The 25,734-nt window shown below is 44.5% G+C and overlaps 1 protein-coding gene across 2 annotated transcripts; it reads right to left on the bottom strand.

Moving 5' to 3' along the window:
• Positions 1-335: 335 nt before the first annotated feature.
• NYX (nyctalopin) lies at positions 336-23,411 on the bottom strand. 2 transcript variants are annotated; one of them, XM_066249161.1, is made up of 3 exons: positions 23,086-23,411; positions 22,642-22,719; positions 336-3,717 (listed from the first exon to the last, which is right to left on the bottom strand). In XM_066249161.1, the coding sequence occupies exons 2-3, from the start codon at positions 22,676-22,678 to the stop codon at positions 2,306-2,308; spliced, it is 1,449 nt and encodes a 482-aa protein (XP_066105258.1). In that variant the 5' UTR covers positions 22,679-22,719; positions 23,086-23,411; the 3' UTR covers positions 336-2,305. The 2 variants fall into 2 exon arrangements, 1 of the variants encoding a protein (XP_066105258.1); XR_010727810.1 differs by lacking the exon at positions 336-3,717 and adding an exon at positions 22,288-22,343.
• Between the last annotated feature and the right edge of the window lie 2,323 nt (positions 23,412-25,734).

The raw sequence follows: 25,734 nt of genomic DNA, 5'->3' as shown, positions 1-25,734 counted from the left end.
AGAAAGCAAAAATAGTAAAATGTTAACAACTAGAAAACCTAGGTGAATGGCAACTTTTCTGTCAGTTTGAGATTTTTCAAAATAAAAAGTTTTTTTTAATCATGCCTGACCTGTGGTGGTGCAGTGGATAAAGTGTCAACCTGGAACACTGAGGTCACCAGTTCGAAACCCTGGGCTTGCCTGGTCAAGGCACATATGGGAGTTGATGCTTCCTGCTCCTCCCTCCTTTCTCTCTCTCTTTCTGTCTCTCTCTCTCTAAAAAAAAAATGAATTTAAAAAAATAAATCATGTATACTCCAGATTAGTGACTTTCAAACTTTTTTAATGCTCACTCACAATACAATATAGACTATATTAAGCAATTCAGACACACACATATAATCTGAACAAATGCCTACAAATTAAATAAAAAGTTTCTCAAAATAATACTTACTCTCATATTACCTGTGATACTCTGACTTTTGTGCTCTATCTTGTTTTTCTAAATGCTGGTTAGTACCCATTAAATTGAGTTGATGACCACTAATGGTCACAACCTATTTGAATACTCCTGACCTCAGTGGTGCTTTCTGCAACATTTCTAATATTTAATATTACCTATAGAGACACAAAAGAAGTACTGTCACCATGAACTGACAATTTGATGCACTTTGAACCTGCGTGGGCTTTGAAAACCCACCTTCTTTCATAACAACAGTAGGAAATATATTTCCCATTGGCCTAAAAATAAAATTAGAGGGGATAAAGGAATCACATCTATAGAAAATTTAAGTTTTCTTAAGGAAAAGTTGGATGAAAGAAATGCACCTTGAGGTTCTTTATGCAATACTTATAACACTTCCTGTTCCTTGGACTAGCATATTTACAGAACTCAAAAAATATATATAAATGTATATATACTCATACATATTTTAGTAGGGTATAGTCACAATTGTTTATGCACTTTTGAGCATCCATTTGTTGTGCAAATATAGAAATTTGTAATAAGTGCTCCCTTTCTAAAATATCTTTGATATCTCCTAATTTATCTGGGTGATATCTTAGTAAAAATTTCTTTAAAGATTAAAAAGAAAGAAAAGAAAAAAAGAAAGCTCACCTCTTCAAATACAGAGGGAGTAATTCAGAACATTAAGATTAAGGATTTCCAGAATGTTGACAAATGCAGTCATCATTACCCATGTGTGGAGAACAGCTTGAGCAAGTATTTAGCAGACATACAGCCTTTGTTCTGATACTCAGGCCTGAGGACTTAGTTGGCCAACTCTGTCTCTGGGAAAAAACAGCCCTTCCCAGCTACTGGATGCCTCCTTTCCTCTTGGCCATTAGTCAGCCCCATAGTGTGCAGCCCATGATAAATTCCACAGCTAAAAGGATCATCCAAGTTGGAGACTTCCTGTCCTGCTAACAGAGCACTTCTGTGCCTTCGAGACACTCTCCCCACAAAATACTAAAAAAAGATTTTGTGGCCTCCCCAGGGATTCACAATGCACATTTGCATATGAAAGGCTCTGAAAAGTCCTGAAGTAGAAAAACCTGCTAACTCCTTTTTTAACAGGATTTTACGAATTTATTTGTCCACACACACTTCCTCCTCTTTTTTTTTTCCCTACCCTGCCCTAAAGTTCCTTTCCACCTAAGACCAACCCTGAGAATAACTGTGGAGAAAATGAAACAGATTTTTCTTTTAACCGACTCCTAATACATCTCAGACTCCAGGAATTGCCACCCACTCCCTTAGGTCTAAGTCCCCATCCTATCCCCCTTCTCTCCTGTCCTATCTATCTTCCTGGACCCTAGTGTCCCCAGGCCCAGGGGGAAGAGCATTGTAGTAGAAAACAAAGGGATTGGGCCTAATGGGTTGCCCCACCAGGAGAATAGGCACAGTTCTTAAGACTTGGCCAATGGACTGACTCTAATTCAAACATTGCCATGTGTTTCCTGGAAGATGGGGGGCTAGGGGGAGGAATGGAGGTGGAGCCCTGAGGCTCTGGGAGTTTCCAATTCCTAGCCTTCTCTTGGGAAGGTCCATGTTCATTTTTGCCTCTCTTTTACCATTGATGCCCACGTGACATGAGCAGAAATCCATCCCCCTCTCCAACCCCCATCTCTGTATGACATTTCCCAGCGTTGTCCTCTTCCTAGGGCCACCTCTGTAGGCAAACTGTTCTGTCTACCTTCTGATGGAACTTCACCACCTACTTCCAACCTGTTCCCCCTCTCCCCCTACCACAGACACCTTCAAGCCCAATTAAGTAAATTATCCCCCACTGGCCAAAGCAGTTTGAGCCACCCTAGTGTTGCAAGGTCAGTATGTCTGTAGGATAAACACCATCTGCTGGGCCATGCTGAGCAGGAGACTAGAGCCAAGGAGAAACAAGATGCTGTGGCCTGAGCCTCCCACCTTACCAGAGGGAAGGCTGGCAGACAGAGAGGCATTGACTGGCCCCAGGGTGCTGTTGGCCACTTCCTCCACTGGGGCCCTCGGGCCCAGCAGTTTGGAGAGGAGGCTGCTGAACCTGCTCAGGGTGGTGGCCACAGGCTCAGGGGACGGGCCTGGGCTGGACATAGTGATGTTGTTCAGCTCCTCAGGGTCTACACAAAGGCCATCGTAGGAGCGCCCAAAGGCTACCTGGCTGAGGTCCAGTCCAGCCACGGAGCCCGGAGAGGCACATGGCACATCAGCGATGTGCCCAGAGTTCTCCATCCAGTCCCGCAGCCACTCCAGGTCGCAGTCACAATGCCATGGGTTACGGAAGAGAAAGAGGCGGCCCAGGAAGAAGCCAGGCTGGAAGGCAGCCCAGGTGAGCACGGTGAGGTGGTTGCCATTGAGGTGCAGAGCGAGGAGGCCCGAGAGGTTCTGGAAGGCGCCCTCCTCCACAAAGGCGATGCTGTTGCGATCCAGGTAGAGCAGCTCGAGCTCAGCAAGGTTGGTGAACCAGGTGCGCGCCACGTGGCCCAGCGAGTTTCCACCCAGGTTGAGTGTGTGCAGGCGGCGCAGGCCGCGGAAGGCATCAGCGGGCAGCTCGGCCAGCAGGTTGTCGTTGAGCAGTAGGTGCTCCAGGGCACCGCAGTCACGGAAGGCGCCTGCATGCACGGTGCGGACCCGGTTGGACTGCAGGCTGAGGGAGCGCAGGCGCCGCAGGCCCTGCAAGGAGCTGGAGGCCACCGCCTCGATGCGACTGCGATCCAGGTGCGCGTGTGTCAGGTTGGCCAGGCCGCGCAGCGCGCCAGGAACGCGGCGGAACAGGTTGTCGAAGGCGGCGAGCTCACGCAGAGCGGGCAGCTCGGTCAGGAGGCGCTCGGGCACACTGAAGAGGCGGCAGGCTGCCAGGTCGAGGCGGCGCAGGCGGCCCAGCGCCGCGAAGGTGCGCGCGTGCAGGTAGCGCAGGTCGCCGTTGTGTGCCAGGCGCAGCTCGGCCAGGCGCGGCAGGCCCTTGAAGGCGCCGGGCGTGATAAAGGACAGGTTGTTGTGGCGCAGCAACAGGCGGCGCAGCGACGGCAGCGTGCCAAAGGCCCGCTCGGCCAGGAAGCGCAGGCCGTTCCGGTCCAGGTCGATGGAGGCTGCCTCACACGGGAACTCGGCCGGCACCCGCAGCAGGCCGGCGCGATCGCAGCGCACGGAGCAGCCGCGCTCCCCGCTGCTGCAGGAGCAGGCCTCAGGGCAGGCGCGCTGGCAGGCCTCCTCAGCCCAGGCGGGAGGCTGGCTGAGGACCACCACTAGGGCGGGGGTGGGGAAAGGGGAGAAAAGACGAAACAAGTAGCTAGCATCAACCAGAGGGTCACTGCAGGTAAAATCCTACCTGTCTGCGTGGGAGGTTGCGGTCCTCCTCCAAGTTCTCATACCTCCTGCCTAGCCGCATTTTTCAAAAGGTCTTTTTTGGCCTCCTTGACCTACAGGATTCTCCACCCCCTTTGCGTCCTAGTTATCTTGATCAGCAAAACCCATTTGGAATCCCAACCTCTGACCCCATTCTAAACCCCCTTCTGCCTATATTGTCACTTATGCTTTCCTAGAATTTGGCCTAGAGCGTGTGTGGTCTGCATAGGTAGGGGCCTAGAAGGCATCACTGTAGCCCACACTCTAGGCCTCCACTGCCTAATCTAGCTACATGTGGCTCTCAGGCACTTGAAATGTGGCTAGCCCGAAGTGAGATGTGCTGTAAGTATAAAATACAGATCAGATCTTAAAGGCTTAATACCAAAAAAAGGTAAAATATCTCATCAGTTTTTATATTGATAACATGTTAAAATGATATTTTAGATGTACTGGGTTAACTAAGATATCAATATTAAAGTCAATGGTTTATATTTCTCTTTTTAATGGGGCTACTGGGAAATTTACACGTATGTGGTTTGCATTATATTTCTATTGGCACTGCTTTAGTAGTGCCTCCTGCCATAAGAATTCAATTCCTAAAAACCCCCATTGAGTAAATTAAGCCTCATAAAGGAAGGAGAATTAGAGAACAGGTGGTTTGAAATTAAAGAAAAGCCTATCTATTTTTTTTTAACAGTCACTAAAATTAAGCTATAAGGACAGCATAGGAAATAAACTATCAATGACCTTCTTTCATGTCTCAAAATAATAATTTGGACGTGTGTTGTTAATTTCCATTCACCTGCCCTTGCTCTCTAGAGACTTTTTTACATCATCATGGGAAAGAATGGTACTTATAAATTAATTTTTTCTGAGCATTTGAAATGAGGATCCAATAAAGACTTCAAAAGCCCTCCACATAGGCTTGCCACCTGCAGCAAAGAAAAATGGCATCACCTGCTTCCCTGTGGTAGCCAAAGGTCCCAAGCCCCATCTTTAGTTACAATGGAAAAAACAACCTGGAAGATGCTCAAGTTTTATTTTCTGGATAGGAGGATGTCACAGGTAGAGTGCATGTGATCTGAAATTCCTCAGCAGTTCTCCCAAATTTCTAGCTAACACTACTGGCCTACCATTCTGTTCCTCCCACAGTGTACACATGACCCTGCTTTGCCTATCCAAACTGTGAAGGTTTGGCCACACAAGATGTGTGCAGACTATGCTTGCTGCTGCCTCTGTAGGTTGGCTTAGCTTCCAGTGTCTTTTCATTACATCAGCTGTGGACATTCCCCGTCTTTTCAGCCGCTGGAAAAGAGATTCAGCCCTTTCCGATGGGGCAGAAGAACAACCCTTCAGTTGTAAATTGTAGCTAGTTCAATATTCTTATTATGGAGGCTTGTCTTAGCTTCTCCCTGTCCCTAAGAACCGGGAACTAGACACCAAGCTTACAGCAAGGTTCTTGGGCCCTGTGCTGAGCTTGGCTGTAAACAGGGCAGCTGCTGACCTGGCGAGGTAACATGTTAGAGAGTCAGGGCCAAGAATATAACCTTAGTCCAGGTGTCAGCTGGACACAGGTGGAACTTTTTTCTATGAACTCTTCCAACTGGGTCAAGTAGAAGGCATCAGATTTCTTTACAAATAGTCCTTAATTCTACTCTCTTCTCCTTTATAATTAACAGAAGTGCATTCTCAACAATATGACTCATGTTTCTGCTCCACAATAGCTAACATTATTCTAGTCACATACTGTATGGCTCAGTAAATGTTTATAGAATTAAATGGAATTGATGTCTTCCTCTCTAATGATTCCTGCTGGAGGATGTCATTTATATTTAAAAAAAAGTTTTTGTCAAGCAATTCATGGGATTATGACATACAGCATACAACCAACTTACTTGAATAAGGTGAAAGATCAAAAATGTAGCTGCCAATTTTTTAAAACATGCAAGAGGAGTGAAAATTTTTTATTGTATATCATTTTTACCTTTCTAACTTTAAACCATGCTAGTGTAATGCCTATTTCAGAAAGTAGATTAAAGTTTATTTTAATCATTAAACACTTAAGATGTTGTAACTATTAGAGACCTATTTTCAGCCTCTGAAACTTTGGTAGTCATTAAGGATAACTAGTTTACTGAATTATTTAATGAAATATAACTTAAATCAAGTAAAGTTTCAGAACAGATGACCAAACTCCAGTATCAGCTTACCCAATATGAAGACTACTGCCTAATAATCCAGAGAAGAGGGCACCAGAACAAAATTTATAAAAATAACGATAACATATTTGGGTGAGTTCTGCTTGCAATAAATGGCAGAGTAATTTGTATCAGACTAATATTCCTGCTAGTAGCTAGTATAATCTGTGTGAGGGAAAATTTTTTTAAAAATTGTTCAAAGACACTGGAAAGCAGCCTAAACAGCGTAGATACAACCCTTCAAAGAAGAGAAGCAAACTAGGGAGAGCCACATTTAACCAGCTTTTCCTCTCAGAGCATTTTGAAGTCCACGCTGCACACAAGGGAAAAAGCTCAAGCAGAAAGCAAGAGTTTTATTGGGCTGACAAGTTAAAGGTCAGACTGTTCCACTACCACAGTGGCTAGAAATTGAGGTGGAAGAACACGGTAAAGAGGGAGGCACAAAATTGGCATAAAGATTACTCTTGGATCCCTGTTTGGAATCCTAAAGTGCATATCACTTTAGGTGACTCCAAGGAGCCAAGAACTGATGGCCAAAAGAGCTAAACAAAGATTTCAGTAATTTCCTAGTAATGGGAGACAGATGATAAGAATTCAAAGTCCGTTCAGTTAGAAGACATTGTAAAAATACCTTGCTCTTTCCAGTGAAACCTGAGAGGGTCACACCTTAGGAGTGACAACCATTTCCCAGGACAAAGGGAAAAACTAAATTAGGCTTACTCTAACAAAGCCTAAAACCAAGCCTCCCAGTATCAAGGTGCCAGAACAAAACTCAGTACTCTTCAGAGGAAGATAAGAGAATCTAGAGTTTCTATAATTACCACCTACAACATCCAGTATACAGTCAAATAATACTAGATATGTGAAGAATGAGCAAAACATGACACTTATCAAAAGGAAAAGAGTAGTTCACAGGAGCAGACCCAGAGACAGCCCAGATGTTGGAATTACCAAAGAGGGATTTGTTATAAATATGTTAAGGAATTTATAGGAAAAATACATGTAATGATGAGGATATAGGAATTCAAATTTTAGAAGAGGTATTGAAACTCTAAAAATGAATTCAATTCTTAGTACTGAAATAACACAGTATCTTAAAAAAAATTTTAAATCATTGGATTAAAAACACAGCAGATTAGATACAGCAGAAGGAAAGATTCATGAACTTGAAGAGAGGGCAATCAAAATTACCCAAAGTGAATGAAGCACAGAGAGAAAAAATATAATCAGGGCTTCAATGACTTATGATATAATATCGAACAATTAGATTTACATGTGTGTATTTGGAGTCCCAGAAGAGGGAAGAGAGAGAATATGGCCTAAAAATAATTGAAGACCATTTCCAAAAGTTGATTAAAAACAAACTCAGCAAACCCCAACTAACATTACATACACACCCTTAGACACATCATAGTCAAACTACTGAATACCAGATAAAGAGAAAATTCTTTAGCTTCCAAAGAAAAAAAACACATTACAGAGAGTAAACAATAAAAAGTGATGACTGACTCCTTATCAGAAACAATAGAGGCCATAAGAAAGAATTATATCTTTTAAAGTCCTGAAAGAAAAGCAAAATCTGGTGACCTAGAACTCTATAGCCAATGAAAATACTCTCACAAATGAAGTAAAATAGAAATACTGTCCTGTTAGCAAAATTTAAGAAAATTCATCTCCAGATCTTCTCCACAAGAAATGAAGACATTCTTCAGCCTGCAGGAAAATACTAGATGAAAATCAGATCTACAGGAAGAAATGAAGAGCAATAGGAATGGCAAATTCGTTACTAAATATAAAAGACTGCTCCTTTCAAACCCTGGCTGGGTAGCTAATTTGGTTAGAGCATCTTCCCAATACACCAAGATTGCAGATTTGATCCCCAGTCAGGGCACATACAGGAATTAACCAATGAATGAATGAACAAATGGAACAGCAAATCAATGTTTCTCTTTTTCTCTCCCCCTGCTTCTCTCTCTAAAATCAATTAATAAATAAAAATTAGAGGGGAAAAAGAGTTCTCTTTCCTCATCTTAATTGCTTAGTAGACAAGTTACTGTTTAAAGCAAAAAATATATTGTGGAGTTTATAATGTACATGAATGAAAAATATGACAATAGCATAAAGGATGAGAAGGGAAGTAAACTGAATTGCTCTTTTATAAGGTTCATTACATTAATCATGAAGCAGTGTAAAATTAAATCAAGGTAAATTATGATAAATTAAAGATACATATTGCAATCCCTTAAAAGTAAAAAGAAATCTTTTTTTTTTTTTGAGAGAGAGAGAGAGAGATAGGAGGGAGAGAGTGAGAGAAGCATTAACTTGTTGCTTCACTTTAGTCATACATTGATTGCATCTTCTATGTGCCTTGACTGGGGATCAGACCAGTGACCTCAGGCTCAAGTTGAATCAGCAACCCCTAGATCAAGCTAGTGACTTTGGGCTCAAGCCGGTGACCTTGGGATCGTGTTGATGATCTTGCGTTCAAGCCAGTGACGTGCACTCATGGTGGCAACCTCGGGTTTTGAACAAGCGACCTCATCATTCTGGGTCATTGCTCTATCAAGTGCACCACCATCAGTCAGGCTAAAAAAGAATCTAGACACCCCTACTTCACACCATGCACAAAAACTTATTTTAGATGAGCCATTAAACCTAAATGTAATAGCTAAAACTATAATGCTTCTTGCTGGTAACATAGAAGAATATCTTTGTGACCTACTGGTGTATAAAGATTTCTTAGAACAAAACAAAACACTCACCATAAAAGAAGAAAGTAATAAATTGGGATTCATCAAAATTAAAAACTTCTGCTTTTTGAAAGACACTGCTAAGAGAACTAAATGAGGGGGCACAGACTGGGAGAAATTATCTGTATATTTTTTCTATGTATGTCTCATAAAAAACTTGTATCTAAAATATATAAAGAATTATCAGAATATTAACAATGGTGACAGAAGGAAACTTGACTTGGATGATGAGCACACAATGCAATATATAGATGACATTATAGAATTGTACACTTGAAAACTTATATAATCTAAATAACTGATATCAGCCCAATAAATTGAATAAATATTTTAAAAAGCAATTCAATAATAAGATAATAGACAACCCACTTAATAAATGGGCAAAATGTCTGAAGAAATATTTTACCAAAAAAAAAAAAAGATATACAAAAAGCTATATAAACACATGGAAAGATGGTCAACATCATTAGTTAGAGAAATGCAAATTAAAATAGCCACCTATTAAAATTAGAAAGACTGACCATACCAAGTGTTGGAGAGCATATGTGACACCTGGGAATTTCTCTCACTGCTGGTGGGAATGTAAAATGCTACAACCACTGGCAAACAATGTGGCAGTTTCTTTAAAAGTTAAACATAAACCTACCTTTTCCACCCATTTGCTCCTAGAGAAGTAAAGGCATATGTCTGTACAAAAGACTTGGGATGAATGTTCACAGCAGCTTTATTCATAATAACCCCAAACTGGAAACAATGCAAACACTCATCAAGATTTGAATGGGTAAGCAAATTACAATCATCCATACAATGGAACACTACTCAGTGATAAAAAGGAATGGACTATTGATACATGCAAAATGGATGAATCTCAAGATAATTCTGCTGAGTGAAAGAAACCAGATGAAAAAGAGTATGTACTATATGATTCCACTTACAAAATTCTAGAAACTGAATAGTCAGTGGTAACAGAAAGATCAGTGGTTGCCTGAGGATGGATGGGGAGGCAGGGTAGGGCAAGAGGGAGGAATTATAAAGGGGCATGAATCTTAAGGGTGATGAGTATGTTCACTATCTTGATTGTTTGATGGTTTCATGAGGGTAAAGTTTGTTATATGTCACATTATACCTCAATAAAGCTGTTTTAAAAAAAGATACCAAGCCCTGGCCAGTTTGCTCAGTTGGTTAGAGTGTTGTCCTGATATGCCAAAGTTTCAGGTTCGATACTCCATCAGGGTACATACAAGAATCAACCAATGATTGGCCCTGGTCAATTGCTCAGTTGGTTAGAGTGTTGTCCTAATACACCAAGGTTGTGGGTCCAATCCCTGTCAGAACACATACCAGAAGCAACCAATGATTGCACTACTAAGAACAACAATTTGTTGTAGAACAACAAATCAATGTCTGTCTCTCTCCCTTTCTCTCTCTGTCAATCAATAATTTTTTTAAATTAAAAATCAACCAATGAATGCATAAATAAGGGAAACAACAAATCGACATCTCTCTCCCCCTTCCTCTCTAAAAATCAACCAATAAATAAAAAAATTAGAAAAAGACTCCATTAAGTAAAGGAATACTTTATATATGGCTTGTGTACAGAATGTAAAACATCTACAAATGAATAATAACTAAATAAAAATGAATAAAAGACAAACACTTTACAAAAGACTATATGAAGTAGCCATTAAGCACATGAAAAGGTATTCAACTTCATTAGTCACTAGAGAGTACAATTAAAGCTACAATGAGATTTCCCTATACACCTACTAGAATGACCAAAATTCAAGAGTGACAACCCCAAATGTTGGTGAGGATATAGAACAACTGGATTCTCTTACGTTGTTGGTGGGAGTAGAAAGTAGTTCAATGTTTGGAAAACATTGGCAGTGTCTATTAAAGCTAAACATATGCTTACCCTATGACTCAGCAATTCTATTCCTAGGTATTTACCCAAGAGAATTGAAAAAAAAAAATGTTTGCAATAAGATTGCACAAGAATGTTCATAGTGGCCTATTCATAAAAGATAAAAACTGGATATTACCCAACTATACAGTGGAGAAGTAAATGACAATACAAAAGGAACAAACACCAAAATGATATGTTGAGCAAAGAAACTTGACACAAAAGAATACATATGGTCTGATTATATTTATATGCAGGCTTAAGACAGCTGCTGGCAGTGGTTCTGGGAGCTCAACAGAACAACACCTACAGATGGACTCCATCACAAAAGGCAGCAGATATAGGAGTCTATAGGACGTAGTTTAGGAATGTTACCTGTGTGATATGAGCATGCATTATGCTACTCAAATTAATCAAATTTTATGGGTTTCCTTTGCTGTTATAACAACAAACTTTTTAAAAAATGTTTATTTTATTGATTTTAGAGAGAGGGCAAGAGAGAGGGAGATACAGGAACATCGATCTGTTTTCTGTATGTGCCCTGAGCGGGGATCAAACCGGCAACCTCTGCCCTTCGGGAGGATGCTCTAACCCAGTGTTTTTCAACCAGTGTGCCGTGGCACACTAGTGTGCTGTGAGACATGGTCAGGTGTGCCATGGGGAATTAAACATGGGTCCCCAAACTACGGCCCGCGTGCTGGATACGGTCCACGGAGGCTATTTATCCAGCCCGCCGCCAGCCGCCTCCATCCGAACATAAACATTCCCCTCACAATCCCTCCAGCTATCAGCAACAGAAAGAGTGGAGGCACAGGGAACGCTCACTGGCCAATCACCTTCTAGGATTCATCCCGACCACTAGCGATGAACCAATAGTAGGCCGCAACACTGCTGCAATGTGCGAGGTGATTGGCAGACATTTGAAAACTCTTGAGAAGACGTTGTCATTTTATTTCTCTTCAGCCTTCACAGAATGCCTTGACTGGATTAGGGACCCATACAGCTCAGTATCCCTTGCTGGAAAGGACATGACTTTAAAGGAACAAGAGGAACTCTTTGAACTGAAACAAGATCGTGGTTTAAAGCTAAAGTTTGCTGATCTTCCTTTGGACAGTTTTTGGTTATCTGTTGCCAAGGAGTTCCCCATTCTGGCTAACAAAGCTATTTTGACATTGCTCCCGTTTTCAACCACATATCTATGTGAGCTGAGCTTCTCAAGCTTGACTGCAATAAAAACTAAAAACAGAGAGAGACTGAGAACTGTTGAGGAAGAACTTCATGTGTGTCTTTCTACCATTCCTGCCAGGATATCCCTTTTGTGTTCATCGAAACAGGCCCAGGTTTCACACTAAGTGAGTATAAATACATTTAGAAACTATATTATTAACTATATGTATAATATGTACTGTGTTAGAGTGTCATTTTGTGTCATTTTGGTAGGTGTTGTGCCCCAGGATTTTGTAAATGTAAAAAATGTGCCGCAGGGCCCTGGCCGGTTGGCTCAGCGGTGGGGCGTCGGCCTGGCATGCGGGAATCCCGGGTTCGATTCCCGGCCGGGGCACACAGGAGAGGCGCCCATCTGTTTCTCCACCCCTCCCCCTCTCCTTCCTCTCTGTCTCTCTCTTCCCCTCCAGCGGCCGAGGCTCCATTGGAGCAAAGATGGTCCGGGTGCTGGGGGTGGCTCCTTGGCCTCTGCCTCAGGTGCTGGAATGACTCTGGATGCGGTGGAGCGACGCCCCAGAGGGGCGGAGCATCGCCCCCTGGTGGGCATGCCGGGTGGATCCTGGTCGGGCGCATGCGGGAGTCTGTTTGACTGTCTCCCCGTTTCCAGCTTCGGAAAGAAAAAAAAGAAAAAAGAAAAAAAAAAGAAAAAGAAAAATGTGCCGCAGCTCAAAAAAGGTTGAAAATCACTGCTCTAACCAACAGAGCTAACTGGCCAGGGCTATAACAACAAACTTTTAATTAGTGGTTTGCTTAGGGCTAAGCTTGCTACATACATTCTTTCATTTAAGATGCCAATCCTGCCTGACCAGGTGGTGGTGCAGTGATAGAGCATCAGCCTGGGATGCTGAGGACCCAGGTTCCATACCCCAAGGTTGTGGAATTGAGCACAGGCTCCTCCAGTTTGACTGCTGGGTCGCTGGCTTGAGCATGGGATCATAGACATGAATCCATGGTCACTGGCTTGAGCCCAAGGTTGCTGGCTTGAGCAAGGGGTCACTTGGCTTGGCTGGAGCTCCCCCACCTCCATCAAGGCACATATGAGAAAGTGATTAATGAACAACTAAGGTGCCACAACAAAGAACTGATGCTTCTCATCCCTCTCCCTTCCTGTTTGTCTGTCCCTGCCTGTCCTTTCCCCCCCCTCTAAAAAAAAAAAAAAAAAAAAAAAAAAAAAAAAAAAAAAGCAATTCTGCATGGTATTATTCTCTTCTCACAAGAAGAAACTGATACAGATGATGTATTTATTATAGAATTGTACACTGAAACTTATATAATTTTATTAACCAATGTCACTCCAATAAATCCAATTAAAATAAATAAATTTTTTTTTTCATTTTTTCATTTTTTTTTTCTGAAGCTGGAAACGGAGAGAGACAGTCAGACAGACTCCCGCATGCGCCCGACCGGGATCCACCCGGCACGCCCACCAGGGGCGACGCTCTGCCCACCAGGGGGCGATGCTCTGCCCATCCTGGGCGTCGCCATGTTGCGACCAGAGCCACTCCAGCGCCTGAGGCAGAGGCCACAGAGCCATCCCCAGCGCCCGGGCCATCTCTGCTCCAATGGAGCCTTGGCTGCGGGAGGGGAAGAGAGAGACAGAGAGGAAAGCGCGGCGGAGGGGTGGAGAAGCAAATGGGCACTTCTCCTGTGTGCCCTGGCCAGGAATCGAACCCGGGTCCTCCGCACGCTAGGCCGACGCTCTACCGCTGAGCCAACCGGCCAGGGCAAAATAAATAAATTTTTAAAAAACATAAAAGAGGAAACTGAAGTTAAGGGTGGTTAACCCATACCAACCTTTGTTCTCTGTCTTTCACTATACTGTCCTAATCCCCACCCCACATACCTAGCATTTCTGAGCTTCCACTTCTTTGACTGTAAACTGAAGGAACCACAATTCCTGACCTTTGGGGGCCCTTCTGGGTCTCAGTTTTCATGGTTGGCCAGCAGCTGTTGCCAACCACCACCTCTAAGAAAAAATACCCCACTCAGATTCATGTGTTCCTACTACCTGCTCCCAGCCACAGCTATTTGGGCTGAGGGTGAACATTTGGCCTAAGCAGAGTCAAATTCCTTCCTTCCCTGTAAACATGGAACAGACAGTGAAATTGTGTCAGAACTAACCCATATGGCATTGAGGCTGGGATTTGCAACAAAACCACGTGGAGGTCAAAACCATAGGGAAGCAGGAGGCAAGGACAAAATGAAGAAATAAATGGGTGCACAGGATTAGAGCCAAAGTGAGACTCACAGAGCTGAAGAACAGGGAATGTGGGAAGCTGCTGGCCAGCTCTCTAGTTCCCATAAGGCCCTGCTATAGCTGTTTCTGTGACATTTCCCTGTTTTCATTTCAGAAGCCCACTCAAACCATCTGCATGGACAAGTAGATTTATGTTTCTTGCAACCAAACCATCTCTGATAGTAGTGGACATTTAAAATGGTTTCTGGCTCCTCAGCACCTTTTTTTTTTTTTTTTTTTTTTGTATTTTTCTGAAGCTGGAAACGGGGAGAGACAGTCAGACAGACTCCCGCATGCGCCCGACAGGGATCCACCCGGCACGCCCACCAGGGGGCGATGCTCTGCCCCTCCGGGGCGTCGCTCTGTTGCGACCAGAGCCACTCTAGCGCCTGGGGCAGAGGCCAAGGAGCCATCCCCAGCGCCCGGGCCATCTTTGCTCCAATGGAGCCTTGGCTGCGGGAGGGGAAGAGAGAGACAGAGAGGAAGGAGAGGGGGAGGGATGGAGAAGCAGATGGGCGCTTCTCCTGTGTGCCCTGGCCGGGAATCGAATCCGGGACTTCTGCACGCCAGGCCAATGCTCTACCACTGAGCCAACCGGCCAGGGCCACCTCAGCACCTTTTAACATTCTTTCTACATTTAGGGAACTTCCTACCTTGTGTTGTGAATCCTGCCTCCTCAAGGTTGAAACCAGAAACTCATTCTCAGCTGCACTTGCAGCTAGGGCCCAAGCATGTGACCTAGCTTTGTGGATCACACACACCCAGCAAGACTTGGATGCAGAAGTAGGCATCAGGCAGTAATCATTTTCTGGCTATGATGATGGCACAAGCACCTGGCTTTCAGCCTCCCATCATGGAATTTCTGACACTCAGCACTCAGCAGCTGCCAGGTGTGTCACCAGTGGTAGTGGCCACAGGGTCTTTGCCGGAACTGCCTCACTGCCTGGTTTAGGGATTGCTCCAGGCAGTGGACCTCCAACCAGGAAGGCTGGGAACACCTAACGTGCTTGAATGAACCCCTTCTCAGTTTACACAACCTGGAGTGGCTTCTATGGTTTGCAGCTAGATTCCTGAGCAACATCCTGAGGAAGGCAGTTTCCCTTAATCTCTCAAGTGAGAAAGATTGCCAACAACGTTAAAGAATCCGACTCCCCTTTTCCCTGAAGAACCTTGCAAACTCTTTACCTTGAAAGAGAAAACAACTTAAATTCGGGACCAGGCAGTGCCCCTCAACCAAAAGGAAGCTCCTTGCCATTCATTTCCAGGAAATAGAGAAAACTGAATTCAAAATTGTTTAGACCATCCCTGATTTTTCCAAATCCAAATGAAAAGTAGCCCCTCCTGGAATCTGCAGTGATCATTCCAAAACCGAATCTCCTTGGCTGTCCATAGCTGAGTTCCATGGGAATACTTGGGCCAGAAAAACATTCACCAAATTAAAACTAAAGATCACTGTTTGTGAGAAGAGAAGGTCTAACTCATTGGCAGTTCTCAGCAATTTCTCTTCTCCCACCGGTATTTTTGGGAAGGATCCATGTAAAAATCTGAAAAGGCTTCAGTACTTTTATTCCCAATCTGAGGTAGGGAGAGTAAGATGAGAAATTCAGTAGGACTGGCCTGGTTTAGGACTGGCCCCAGCTCAGCCGGCCTCTATCATGGCTCCAGGATTCATATGTAGGTCTTCCCAGAGCATTCGGTCTAGAAACTCTCATCCAGAACATGTGGCCTCCCATTCAAGTTCTCTCATAAACTCTCAGGGCACTGCCTTTCATCCCTGCTCTCTCATACTGCTATTTTCATTTTTGTTTTTTGTTTTTAACCTCAGATAATCTTTCTGCATCTCAGTTCCTTATCTGTAACAGGTGGAAAATGATGAGAAACAGATGATTTGGAATGCTTGAAACAGCTGTGAAAACATTAGGAAAAGCTAAGAATAGGCTCCATGAGCCACCATTATCACAGGATTAAATTTCACTAAGGGACTGGTACTTCAAGGCCCATGTGGAAATCTGTCCCAGAGTGGAAAGCAAGACACGAAGTGTCAGAATATTGAAGTTATTACTACAAGTAGACTTCAAGGAAGAGTCTAGAATAGTTCTCTACGTGGGCTGCGCATGAGAATCACCTCAGGAACTTTTAACCAACTCACAACTCACAATGCCCGGGCTATACGCCAAACCAATTACATCAGAATCTTCAGGGTTGGAACCAGGCATTGGTCTTGTTAAAGCTCTGCAAGTGATTCCTACATACAGCCCAAATAAAATAAAAAAAAGGGTCTAGGTGCACCAGCCTTATAAAAATGGGATTCATCTGCATGTTAAAAAATGTTACAGGCCCTGGCCGGTTGGCTCAGCGGTAGAGCATCGGCCTGGTGTGCGGGGGACCCGGGTTCGATTCCTGGCCAGGGTACAAAGGAGAAGCGCCCATTTGCTTCTCCACCCCCACCCCCTCCTTCCTCTCTGTCTCTCTCTTCCCCTCCCGCAGCCAAGGCTCCATTGGAGCAAAGATGGCCCGGGCGCTGGGGATGGCTCCTTGGCCTCTGCCCCAGGCGCTAGAGTGGCTCTGGTTGCGGCAGAGCGACACCCCGGAGGGGCAGAGCATAGCCCCCTCATGGGCAGAGCGTCGCCCCCTGGTGGGCGTGCTGGGTGGATCCCGGTCGGGCGCATGCGGGAGTCTATCTGACTATCTCTCCCCGTTTCCAGCTTCAGAAAAATACAAAAAAAAAAAAAAAAAGGTTGCAATGTGTAACACAGAGTCACCATATACCCCAGCAATTCCACTCCTACGTATGCACCCAAAGAAATTGAAAGCAGGTGTTCTAACAAATATTTATACACAAATGTTCATAGCAACACTATTCACAATAGCCCAGAGATGGAGACAATTGTCCGTCAACAGATAAATGGGTAAACAAAATGTGCTGTATCCACATAGTGGAACATTATTTAACCATAAAAAGGAACGAAGTACTGACACATGTTATAACATGGATGAGCCTCAGAAACATTATGCTAGGTGAAAGCAGCCAGACATACAAGGCCACATATTTCATGGTTCCACTTAAATGAAATGTCCAGAAGAGGCAAATCCATAGAAACATAAAGTAGATTAGTAGATTAAGGAAGAATGAGGCATGACTGCTTAAAAGGCATAGAATTTCCTTTCAAAGTGATGAAAATGTCTTGGAACTAGATAAGTATGATGGTTGCACAACAATGTGAATATACTAAATACCGCCAAATTGTACATTTTAAAATGGTGGATGGTTAATTTTATGTTATGTGAATTTTACTTGAGTAAAAAAATGTTATAGGGCCTGGCCAGTAGCTAAGCTGGTTAGTGCATCACCCCACTTACACCAAGGTTGTGGGTTCAATCCCTTGTCAGAGCACATACAAGAAGCAACCAATGAATGTATAAATAAGTGGAACAACAGCCTGACCAGGTGGTGGTGCAATGGTTAGAGTGTTGGCCTGGGACACAGAGGACCCAGGTTCAAAACCCTGAGGTCGCCGGCATGAGCATGGGCTCATAAACTTGAGCACGGGGTCACTGGCCTCAGGGCTTGAGTGTGTATCACAGACATTATTGCATGGTGGTTGGCTTGAGCTCAAAGATTGCTGGCTTGAGCCCAAGGTCGCTGGCTTGAGCAAGGGGTCACTGGCTCAACTGGAGCCCCCTGGTCAAGGCACATATGAGAAAGCAATCAATGAACAACTAAGGAGACTAAGAAGCCACAATGAAGAATTGGTGCTTCTTTCTCATCTCTCTCTCCTTTTCAGTCTGTCTATCCCTGTCTGTCTGTCTCCCTCTCTCATTCTCTCTCTCTTGCTAAAAAAATAAAATAAGTGGAACAACAACTTGATGTTTCTTTCTCTCCCAAATCAATAAAGTTACAAGGTATCCCGGAATCTGGGAAAACAGCAGAAATGAGTCCCTGATTTTGTGTTCTGGTTGGTGTACTGACCAGCCCCTGAGCTACAGGGAGGCCGAGATGGCCAGGCTCACATGTCCCACAGAAGGATGTCTTAATGTAGACCAGCTGAGGAATTTCTCTTTGTAGGCCCTTAGCTTTTCTAATATGTGCTTTTCCCCCTTGAGGTTTGCTAGAACAGTTACTCATGGAGTTTCCAACCACAGACTGAGTTTGATTTGAAGTATTTCTTCATTCTCATTGTTTTCAAAGAACTTGTGCCTCATGAAACCAAAATAGCAAGGGAAAATATGGTCAATTTTCTGGTTTCAGCAAAATCAATTCAGCCACTTTGGCTCTAGAAGTCATTCCCCTCCCACTCCTGGAAAATGCTACCCTAATTGTTCCTCAGGCCAAGACCCATTGCTGGATTTTCAAAACAAAATGGGCTGGGGGCTGGGGGAGGGGACAGAAATGCCCTGGGAAAGACCATGCCAGGGCCTCTGACCTCATGGTGACCCCAGAACTTCCTTCTCACACTTTTGTGACAGGAAAGAAAGGATTATGGATTTATGCTTTAGCTTTGCTGGCTAATGAGTCATGGGGGATGGAAAAGCTAGTCTGTCTCCTGAAGAATAGTCTGCTGATGGCCTCCCAGGCCCTGTGGTGTGGAGAGCTGTCCCATCTAAGGAGTAGAGCACAAGGCTCCAGAAAGGGCCTGGGGCCTGTATCTTGATAATTGCCCCAAACTGGAAACAAATGAGATGTTCAGCAACAATAAGCAAACAAGTATAGCCATACAAGGGAGTACAGCATTCGAAAGGAAGAAGCTATTGGCCTATGCTGCGACATTAATACATTTCACACATACTACCCAACACTCCATAGTGCCTGGCTCGCAATAATGAGGGATTTATTCTCCCTTGGTTGCAGCTGCTCTCTCCCTACAGCTTTACTTCTTCCTTTTAAGTCAAGCTGATTGAGGTATAGTTTACTTATAACAAAATGTACCCATTTGGAGTGTACAGTTCAGTAAGTATAACAAATGCATTCACCCATGTAACCACCACCCCAGTCATGACTTATAAATTTTTTGCCATTCAGAAAAAGGCCTTTTGACAGTGGTTCCCTCCCCATCCTCGACTCCAGGCAACCAATGATCTGCTTTCTTTATTAGATGGGGGGGGGGGGGCGGGAGGACAGAAGCTGGAAGCATCAACTCATAGTAGTTGCTTCCTGTATGTACATTGATCAGGAAAACCCAGGGTTTCAAACCAGTGACCTCAGCATTCCAGGTTGACACTTATCCACTGCGCCACCACAAGTCAGGAATGATCTGTTTTCTGAACTATAGATTAGTTTTGCCTATTCTAGAGCTTCACATTAGTGGAAACAGTAGTTATTTTAATCAACATTATGTTTTTGAGGTCCATCTACGTTGTTCTGTGTAATGCCGGTAGCCGAAGCCAGGCAGGTTCACATTGGATTCAGGCAAATGGTAGTGGAACAGTGGAGCCAGAAAGCGGCAGGTCATTCCCGTTTAATAGATTATTGCAACGATGGACGAGCAAACGGACAGGGAAAACCACTTCTCGTGGCAGCAGGCGAATGAACATCAAAATGGCCCCTCGCAGTGGCGGGCAAGCAATCTGCAACCACAATGCACTATAGCCTGACATAGACTATATACACTTGGCTCTGCCACATGCTCAAGCATTAATCATGCAAAGAGCAAGTGAGCAAGCCTAACACAGCTGTTTACCCTATATTATGAATATCAGTTGATCATTTCCTTTTATCACTGAGCAGCATTTCGTCATATGAATGTACCTCGATTTGTGTATTCAGTCACCTGTTGATGGGCTTTTGGATTGCTTCCAGTTTTCACCTATTGTGACTAAAGCCAATGTAAGGGCTGGTGTGCAGGTGTTTTTGTGGACATGTGTTTTCATTTCTCATTTATCTAGGAGTGGGATTGCCAGGTCAAATGGTAAGTAGAAATAGAATTTAGAAGAAACTGCCAAATTGTTTTCCAAAGTGGCCAGACTGTCTTGCATTCCTACCAGCAGCATGTGAAAGTCCCAGTAACTCCACATCCTCAGCAACATTTATTATTGTCTCTCTTTTTGACTCTACTCATCCTAGTGGGTGCGTGAAGTGGCATCTCATTGTGGTTTTTATTTGCATTTTGCAATGCCTAATGCTGTTGAGCATTTCTTTTTTTTTTTTTTTTTTTTGTATTTTTCTGAAGCTGGAAACGGGGAGAGACAGACTCCCGCATGCGCCCGACAGGGATCCACCCGGCACGCCCACCGGGGGGCGACGCTCTGCCCACCAGGGGGCGATGCTCTGCCCCTCCGGGGCGGGGCGTCGCTCTGTCGCAACCAGAGCCACTCTAGCGCCTGGGGCAGAGGCCAAGGAGCCATCCCCAGTGCCTGGGCCATCTTTGCTCCACTGGAGCCTCGCTGCGGGAGGGGAAGAGAGAGACAGAGAGACAGAGAGGAAGGAGAGGGGGAGGGTGGAGAAGCAGATGGGCGCTTCTCCTGTGTGCCCTGGCCGGGAGTCGAACCCAGGACCTCTACACGCCAGGCCAACGCTCTACCACTGAGCCAACCGGCCAGGGTGTTGAGCATTTCTTCATATGTTTATTAGACATTTGTATATCTTCTGTGATTAAATAACTATTCAAATTGGTTTGCTGGGTTTTAAAAATTGAGTTGTCTTATTGTTGAGTTTTAAGAATTTTTAAAGATATGTGTGTGTATGTATATTCTGTTACAATATCTGATCAAGGTCTTGCATCTAAGGATCTATGCTGTCCAAGGACGCAAGCAAGACCTTTATCAAATATTGCAACAGTTCTAATCTGGGTGGCTTCACCCATTCAACAAACAAATCCTTATTAAGTACCTGCTATGCCTTAGACTCTAGAAACAAGGTGAATAAAACACAAACCTTTGCCCTCTCTAAAGACTCCCAGCTTAGAGCAAGCAGATGGTGAAGGACCCTCTAAAGTGAGTTAAGAAATTGGAATGTGCTGTGAGAAGCAGGATCACCCCTGAAGAGGTTGACCTGGAGGAGGGGTGAGAGTTGTGATCCTTCCAGGAGATTCTTGTTTCTAGAGAATTTGTTTCCTTTGCCCCAGATTTACCCTGCTGTGAGCCACTTCGGATTCATTTTGTCAGGTTCATTTAGTCTTTTTTTCTCTAGTTGAGAAGGTAGAGCTCTATCCCTGCCTGCTTCTCGGGAACATGTCGTCCATAACCCTTGTGAATATTATCTGTACTGCTGAGTGTGTTTTAAATGAAATGCCAGGGGATGTGGGGATGGTCATTAATTTTAAGTACATCTATTGTTAGCAAATGATGTCACCGCTAAGCTCTCCGACTTGTCGCAAGAAGTCTAGATGTATTTTGGTTTCCTGCAGCAGGGACAGTTCCTGTTTTGCAGCATGCAGGCTACGAATGCTGCCTGCACTCTGTGAGGAACGGAGAGCTTTCGGTGCGCATTTAAAAGAATATTGGCTTTTGGAAGTAAACATTCTGTCGCAATGAGTCAAGCATCAAATCTTTTCTAGGTAAGGGGAATGACAAGGAGCTGTTTGTAATTACATAAATGTCAACCCCTGTCCTTTGCGGGCTCCTCGAGGTAGGTAACCATGTCCTATTTATCACAATGTTCCCTGCGCTTGTTTCAGTTTTTTTCTTATTTATTTGTTGGGTCTCCCGTAAAAGAATGTTAAGTTTCTCAAGGACAAAGTCTATGCAATCATCTCTCATAATATCCCTCGAATGCACTGAAGGGACAATGTGTACCTGTGGACTCATTGAAAAAAAAATCAAGTTCCTCTATTGAAAAGGTGGAATAAAGAGTAAAAAAAAAATCTATTAGTGTTTTAGAATTAGCTGGTAAAATTTCCTCTGCCAGCACTGGTATCACACCAGTAGTTATGACCTCAAAGGGTCAGAAAAAAATTCTTTGTTTAGAATTCTTTACTACAGAATTCAGCAAGGGATGTTTCCTTGGGCATTCTCAAATTTGAGCACCTAGAGCTAGAGAGGTATGGAAAAAAAATGTGTGATGAGTCTTCTGGTTCTAATAAAACCCGTAGAACAACAGGGCAAAAACTTGGGGAAAATTTTCAACATCCATAATCACACAGTTCCAAGTTTTCATTTTTATTTCTTCCTTTAGGAAGATGGTTCTTTTAAGGGATTTTTTTTTTTAAATAAATGAACTTAAAATAATGTGATTATAAAGCCACTGTGGTTTTTGGTGATTGCATCAATGAATTCATATCTGAAATTAGAATAAGAAAATCACCAAAAGGTTATTTCATATATTTGGCTCAGGAGTTTCATTTTTAAACAAACAAACCCCACCACCTACTGTTTGTCTCTCATCCTCCAGTCCCTCCCCCGCAATCACACATTCAATGTAATCTGATTCAAGTGGAGTCCAGGTACAGTTTTCATGGAAGCCACTTAAAGACCATGCCCCTTGGGTTTCCATGCATCTTCTAGCATCTTCTATGGGCTTTCCTACCCCTGCACTTACTGACTGCTGGAGGACAGAAAGAGCAGGCCTCAAAACTCACCATGCAACAGCAAAACCAGCATCCTGTGACCTTTCATGAACCTGGTGGCTTAGAACCATCCAGCTGTGGGATCCCTACCTGAGGGGAGAGAGCACAGGTCACCAGGTGCCCAGACGCGGTATCTGGAGAACTAGGACACTCAGGCCCCTCCTTGCACCTCCACACTTCCTCCTCGACTGCCCTACTTTTCCCCTCTTCTTCTTCTCACTCACGTCTCCCCATAATCTTGGTGTTAGGTTAAAAAAAGGAAAAGAAAAAAAGCAGTAACAACAGCCAATCAGAACCTCCCCTCACACTGACAGCTTCAATCTGTTCAGAAACACTTTATCAAGTGAAAACCCTGACAGCCACTCAGTTGAACTCACTGACAACACAGTAAGAAAATGGACAGAGGGGAAACCTCTGAAGAGAAGCTTTAGTGAATAGTCCCCAAATGTCACTTACCGTCCTGGGGTTTCTGCCTTGTCCCATTCCTCCTTCTCCACTCCTCTTCCTCCAAGGCTTCCTTTGGCTCCCCCAGCTCATCCATCTCCCAAGTCACACAGCCACAGATGCTAAAAGTCATCCAGCAGAGAAGTAATGTGGGGGATGGTGAGCGGGGGCAGACGAGGAATAGTTAGTTGCTTGTGCAGGTTTGAGCGCTTATTTTTCTTTCTCCAGATTTAATGGCAGGAAAATCCTGTATCAGATGAGGATTACCAGAGATGAAAGAATGTGTCTGCCTTTCGAATCACAAAGCCAGTGACAGATTTTGCTGACACACCAATCAGCTTTATCCCTAGGCCTTGGCCTCTCCATCTGCCCAACCCCTCTCTCTTCTTAAACCCTCTTCAGACCCCACCTCCTGCCCTGACCCCATCCCCAGCCAAAAGCAATATGCAGCCAGAAATTGGCTTCCTGCCACCCAAACAGCATTATCAGCATTTTCAACAGAGGACATGTTATATAACTTGGAGAGGTGGGGAAAGGCCAGGACGGCTTAAAATAATGATGTTTTCCCGAAATGCAGGCTGCTGATTTTTCTGTCTTTGGAGTGATTGATGGTGGATGATCCAAAAACAGACTAAGCAGAGGGCCTTTTGTGACAGTCAGGCTGGAGATCTAGTTTTGAGGTTGAGGCTGTGCTGACCACCACCCAAGGAAGCAGATACATGGACCATTTTCAGAACCTAGCTGGGGTTTCTCAAACCCATCAGCACTCAGGCCGTCACTACTCAGTGTGTGGCCTGGTGACCACCAGCAGCAGTAGCCTAGGGAGCAGGTTAGGAATTTGGGCTCTCAGCACCCCCATCCCACCTCCACCCCAAATCTCTGGAATCAGCACCTGCATTTGGATAAGATTCATATGTTCAGGAAAGTTCAGATAGCCCCAGTCCAAGGGAGTGGTTAGAGGGTCTACTCCAGGTATGGCTGCAGTTCAGGTGTCCCCATATTTTTCTGGTCCCAGCATATACATCAGGCTTGGCTGTAGGGTCTGGCCATCCGTTCTGCTGGGACCAAATGCCTAGGAATCCATGGCAACCTGCCATCCTGGTTGTACTGGTTCTGGCCAGTAGCCATGGCCATCGCGGCCATTCACATGCAGGTTCCCATTAGATTCATGCAGATGGTAAAGAAACAGTGGAGCCAAAAATTGGTAGGCCACTCCTTTATTCTAGCCTCGCAACCAGGAGGCGAGCAAATACTCACAGGGAGAACACTTCCCTTTACATTCAGGGCTCCCAAAGCCACTCACTCATCCAGTTTTTCCTAGAATCAAAGGCCCCCACCAGTCTCAGTCACCTCTGGTTCCCCATCTGCCAACATGGCTTCTTACTCTGCAAAACTGGCTTCTCAACCTCTGCACAAACTCTTCTTTTTTCTGAAAACTTTTTGGTGCAAAAACCCCTCCTCCAGTATACATTAGCATAACAAAGCCCCTTCCCAAGCAGGAAGGTAATTAGCAGTTTCACCTGGCAGTGCCACTCTCCTGGGCAGTGGCCATTTTTAACAATAAAAATGAGCAAACTTAGAAAATACAGATTTTACAAACTCATTTGCCCAACACCTGGCCATGCTGGCTTTGGTATTGGAGACATCCTTTGTAGTCTTTATCTTTTTTTTCTTTTTTCATTTTTCCAAAGCTAGAAACGGGGAGGCAGTCAGACAGACTCCCGCATGTGCCCGACCGGAATCCACCCGGCACGCCCACCAGGGGACGATGATCTGCCCATCTAGGGCATCACTCTGTTGCATCCAGAGCCATTCTAGCGCCTGAGGCAGAGGCCACAGAGCCATCCTCAGCACCTGGGCCATCTTTGCTCCAATGGAGCCTCGGCTGCGGGAGGGGAAGAGACAGAGAGGAAGGAGAGGGGGAGGGATGGAGAAGCAGATGGGCGCTTCTCCTGTGTGCCCTGGCCGGGAATCGAACCCGGGACTCCTGCACACCAGGCCGACGCTCTACCACTGAGTCAACCGACCAGGGCCTGTAGTCTTTATCTTGAACCTTGGCCCAACAAAGCCTCCCTTCACTCCCCCAGCTGCAGGTCAGAGGCTGAAACGTGGCTGTGCAAGCAGCCTGTCTGCACCTACAACCCTTGTCCATGGTTTATTGAGTCGACTATTATTGCATTCAGTCTTCTCCAGGCTGTGGCTCTGGGCCAAAGATCTCCCTTAGGAAGACCCTCTCTGCCTGTGAAATCAGACATTTCTCCTTAGTGGAAAGTAAGGAACAATCAGAGCCTCTCAGGGCAGAGAGAAAGGAACCCATCCACCAGGTGACTCCAACTGGGGAATAAGCAGCTTTGGAATAAAAAAAAAAAAGGCAATGGGTGGAGGGATTGTCACAGAGGAAGTGTGATTGACTGGCATGCCCCCAGGAGAAACTTCAGACAGGCCCCTTTTATTTTATTTTATTTTATTTTTTTATTATTATTTTTTTGTATTTTTTTTCTGAAGCTGGAAATGGGGAGAGACAGTCAGACAGACTCCCGCATGCACCCGACCGGGATCCACCTGGCACGCCCACCAGGGGCTACGCTCTGCCCACCAGGGGGCAATGCTCTGCCCCTCCGGGGCGTCGCTCTGCCGCAACCAGAGCCACTCTAGCACCTG

The sequence above is a fragment of the Saccopteryx bilineata genome, chromosome X, assembly GCF_036850765.1.
Source record: "Saccopteryx bilineata isolate mSacBil1 chromosome X, mSacBil1_pri_phased_curated, whole genome shotgun sequence".
NCBI classification, from domain to species: Eukaryota; Metazoa; Chordata; class Mammalia; order Chiroptera; family Emballonuridae; genus Saccopteryx; species Saccopteryx bilineata.
The sequence above is the reverse complement of the archived record's forward strand: the minus strand, read 5'-3'. Positions and strand labels throughout refer to the sequence as shown.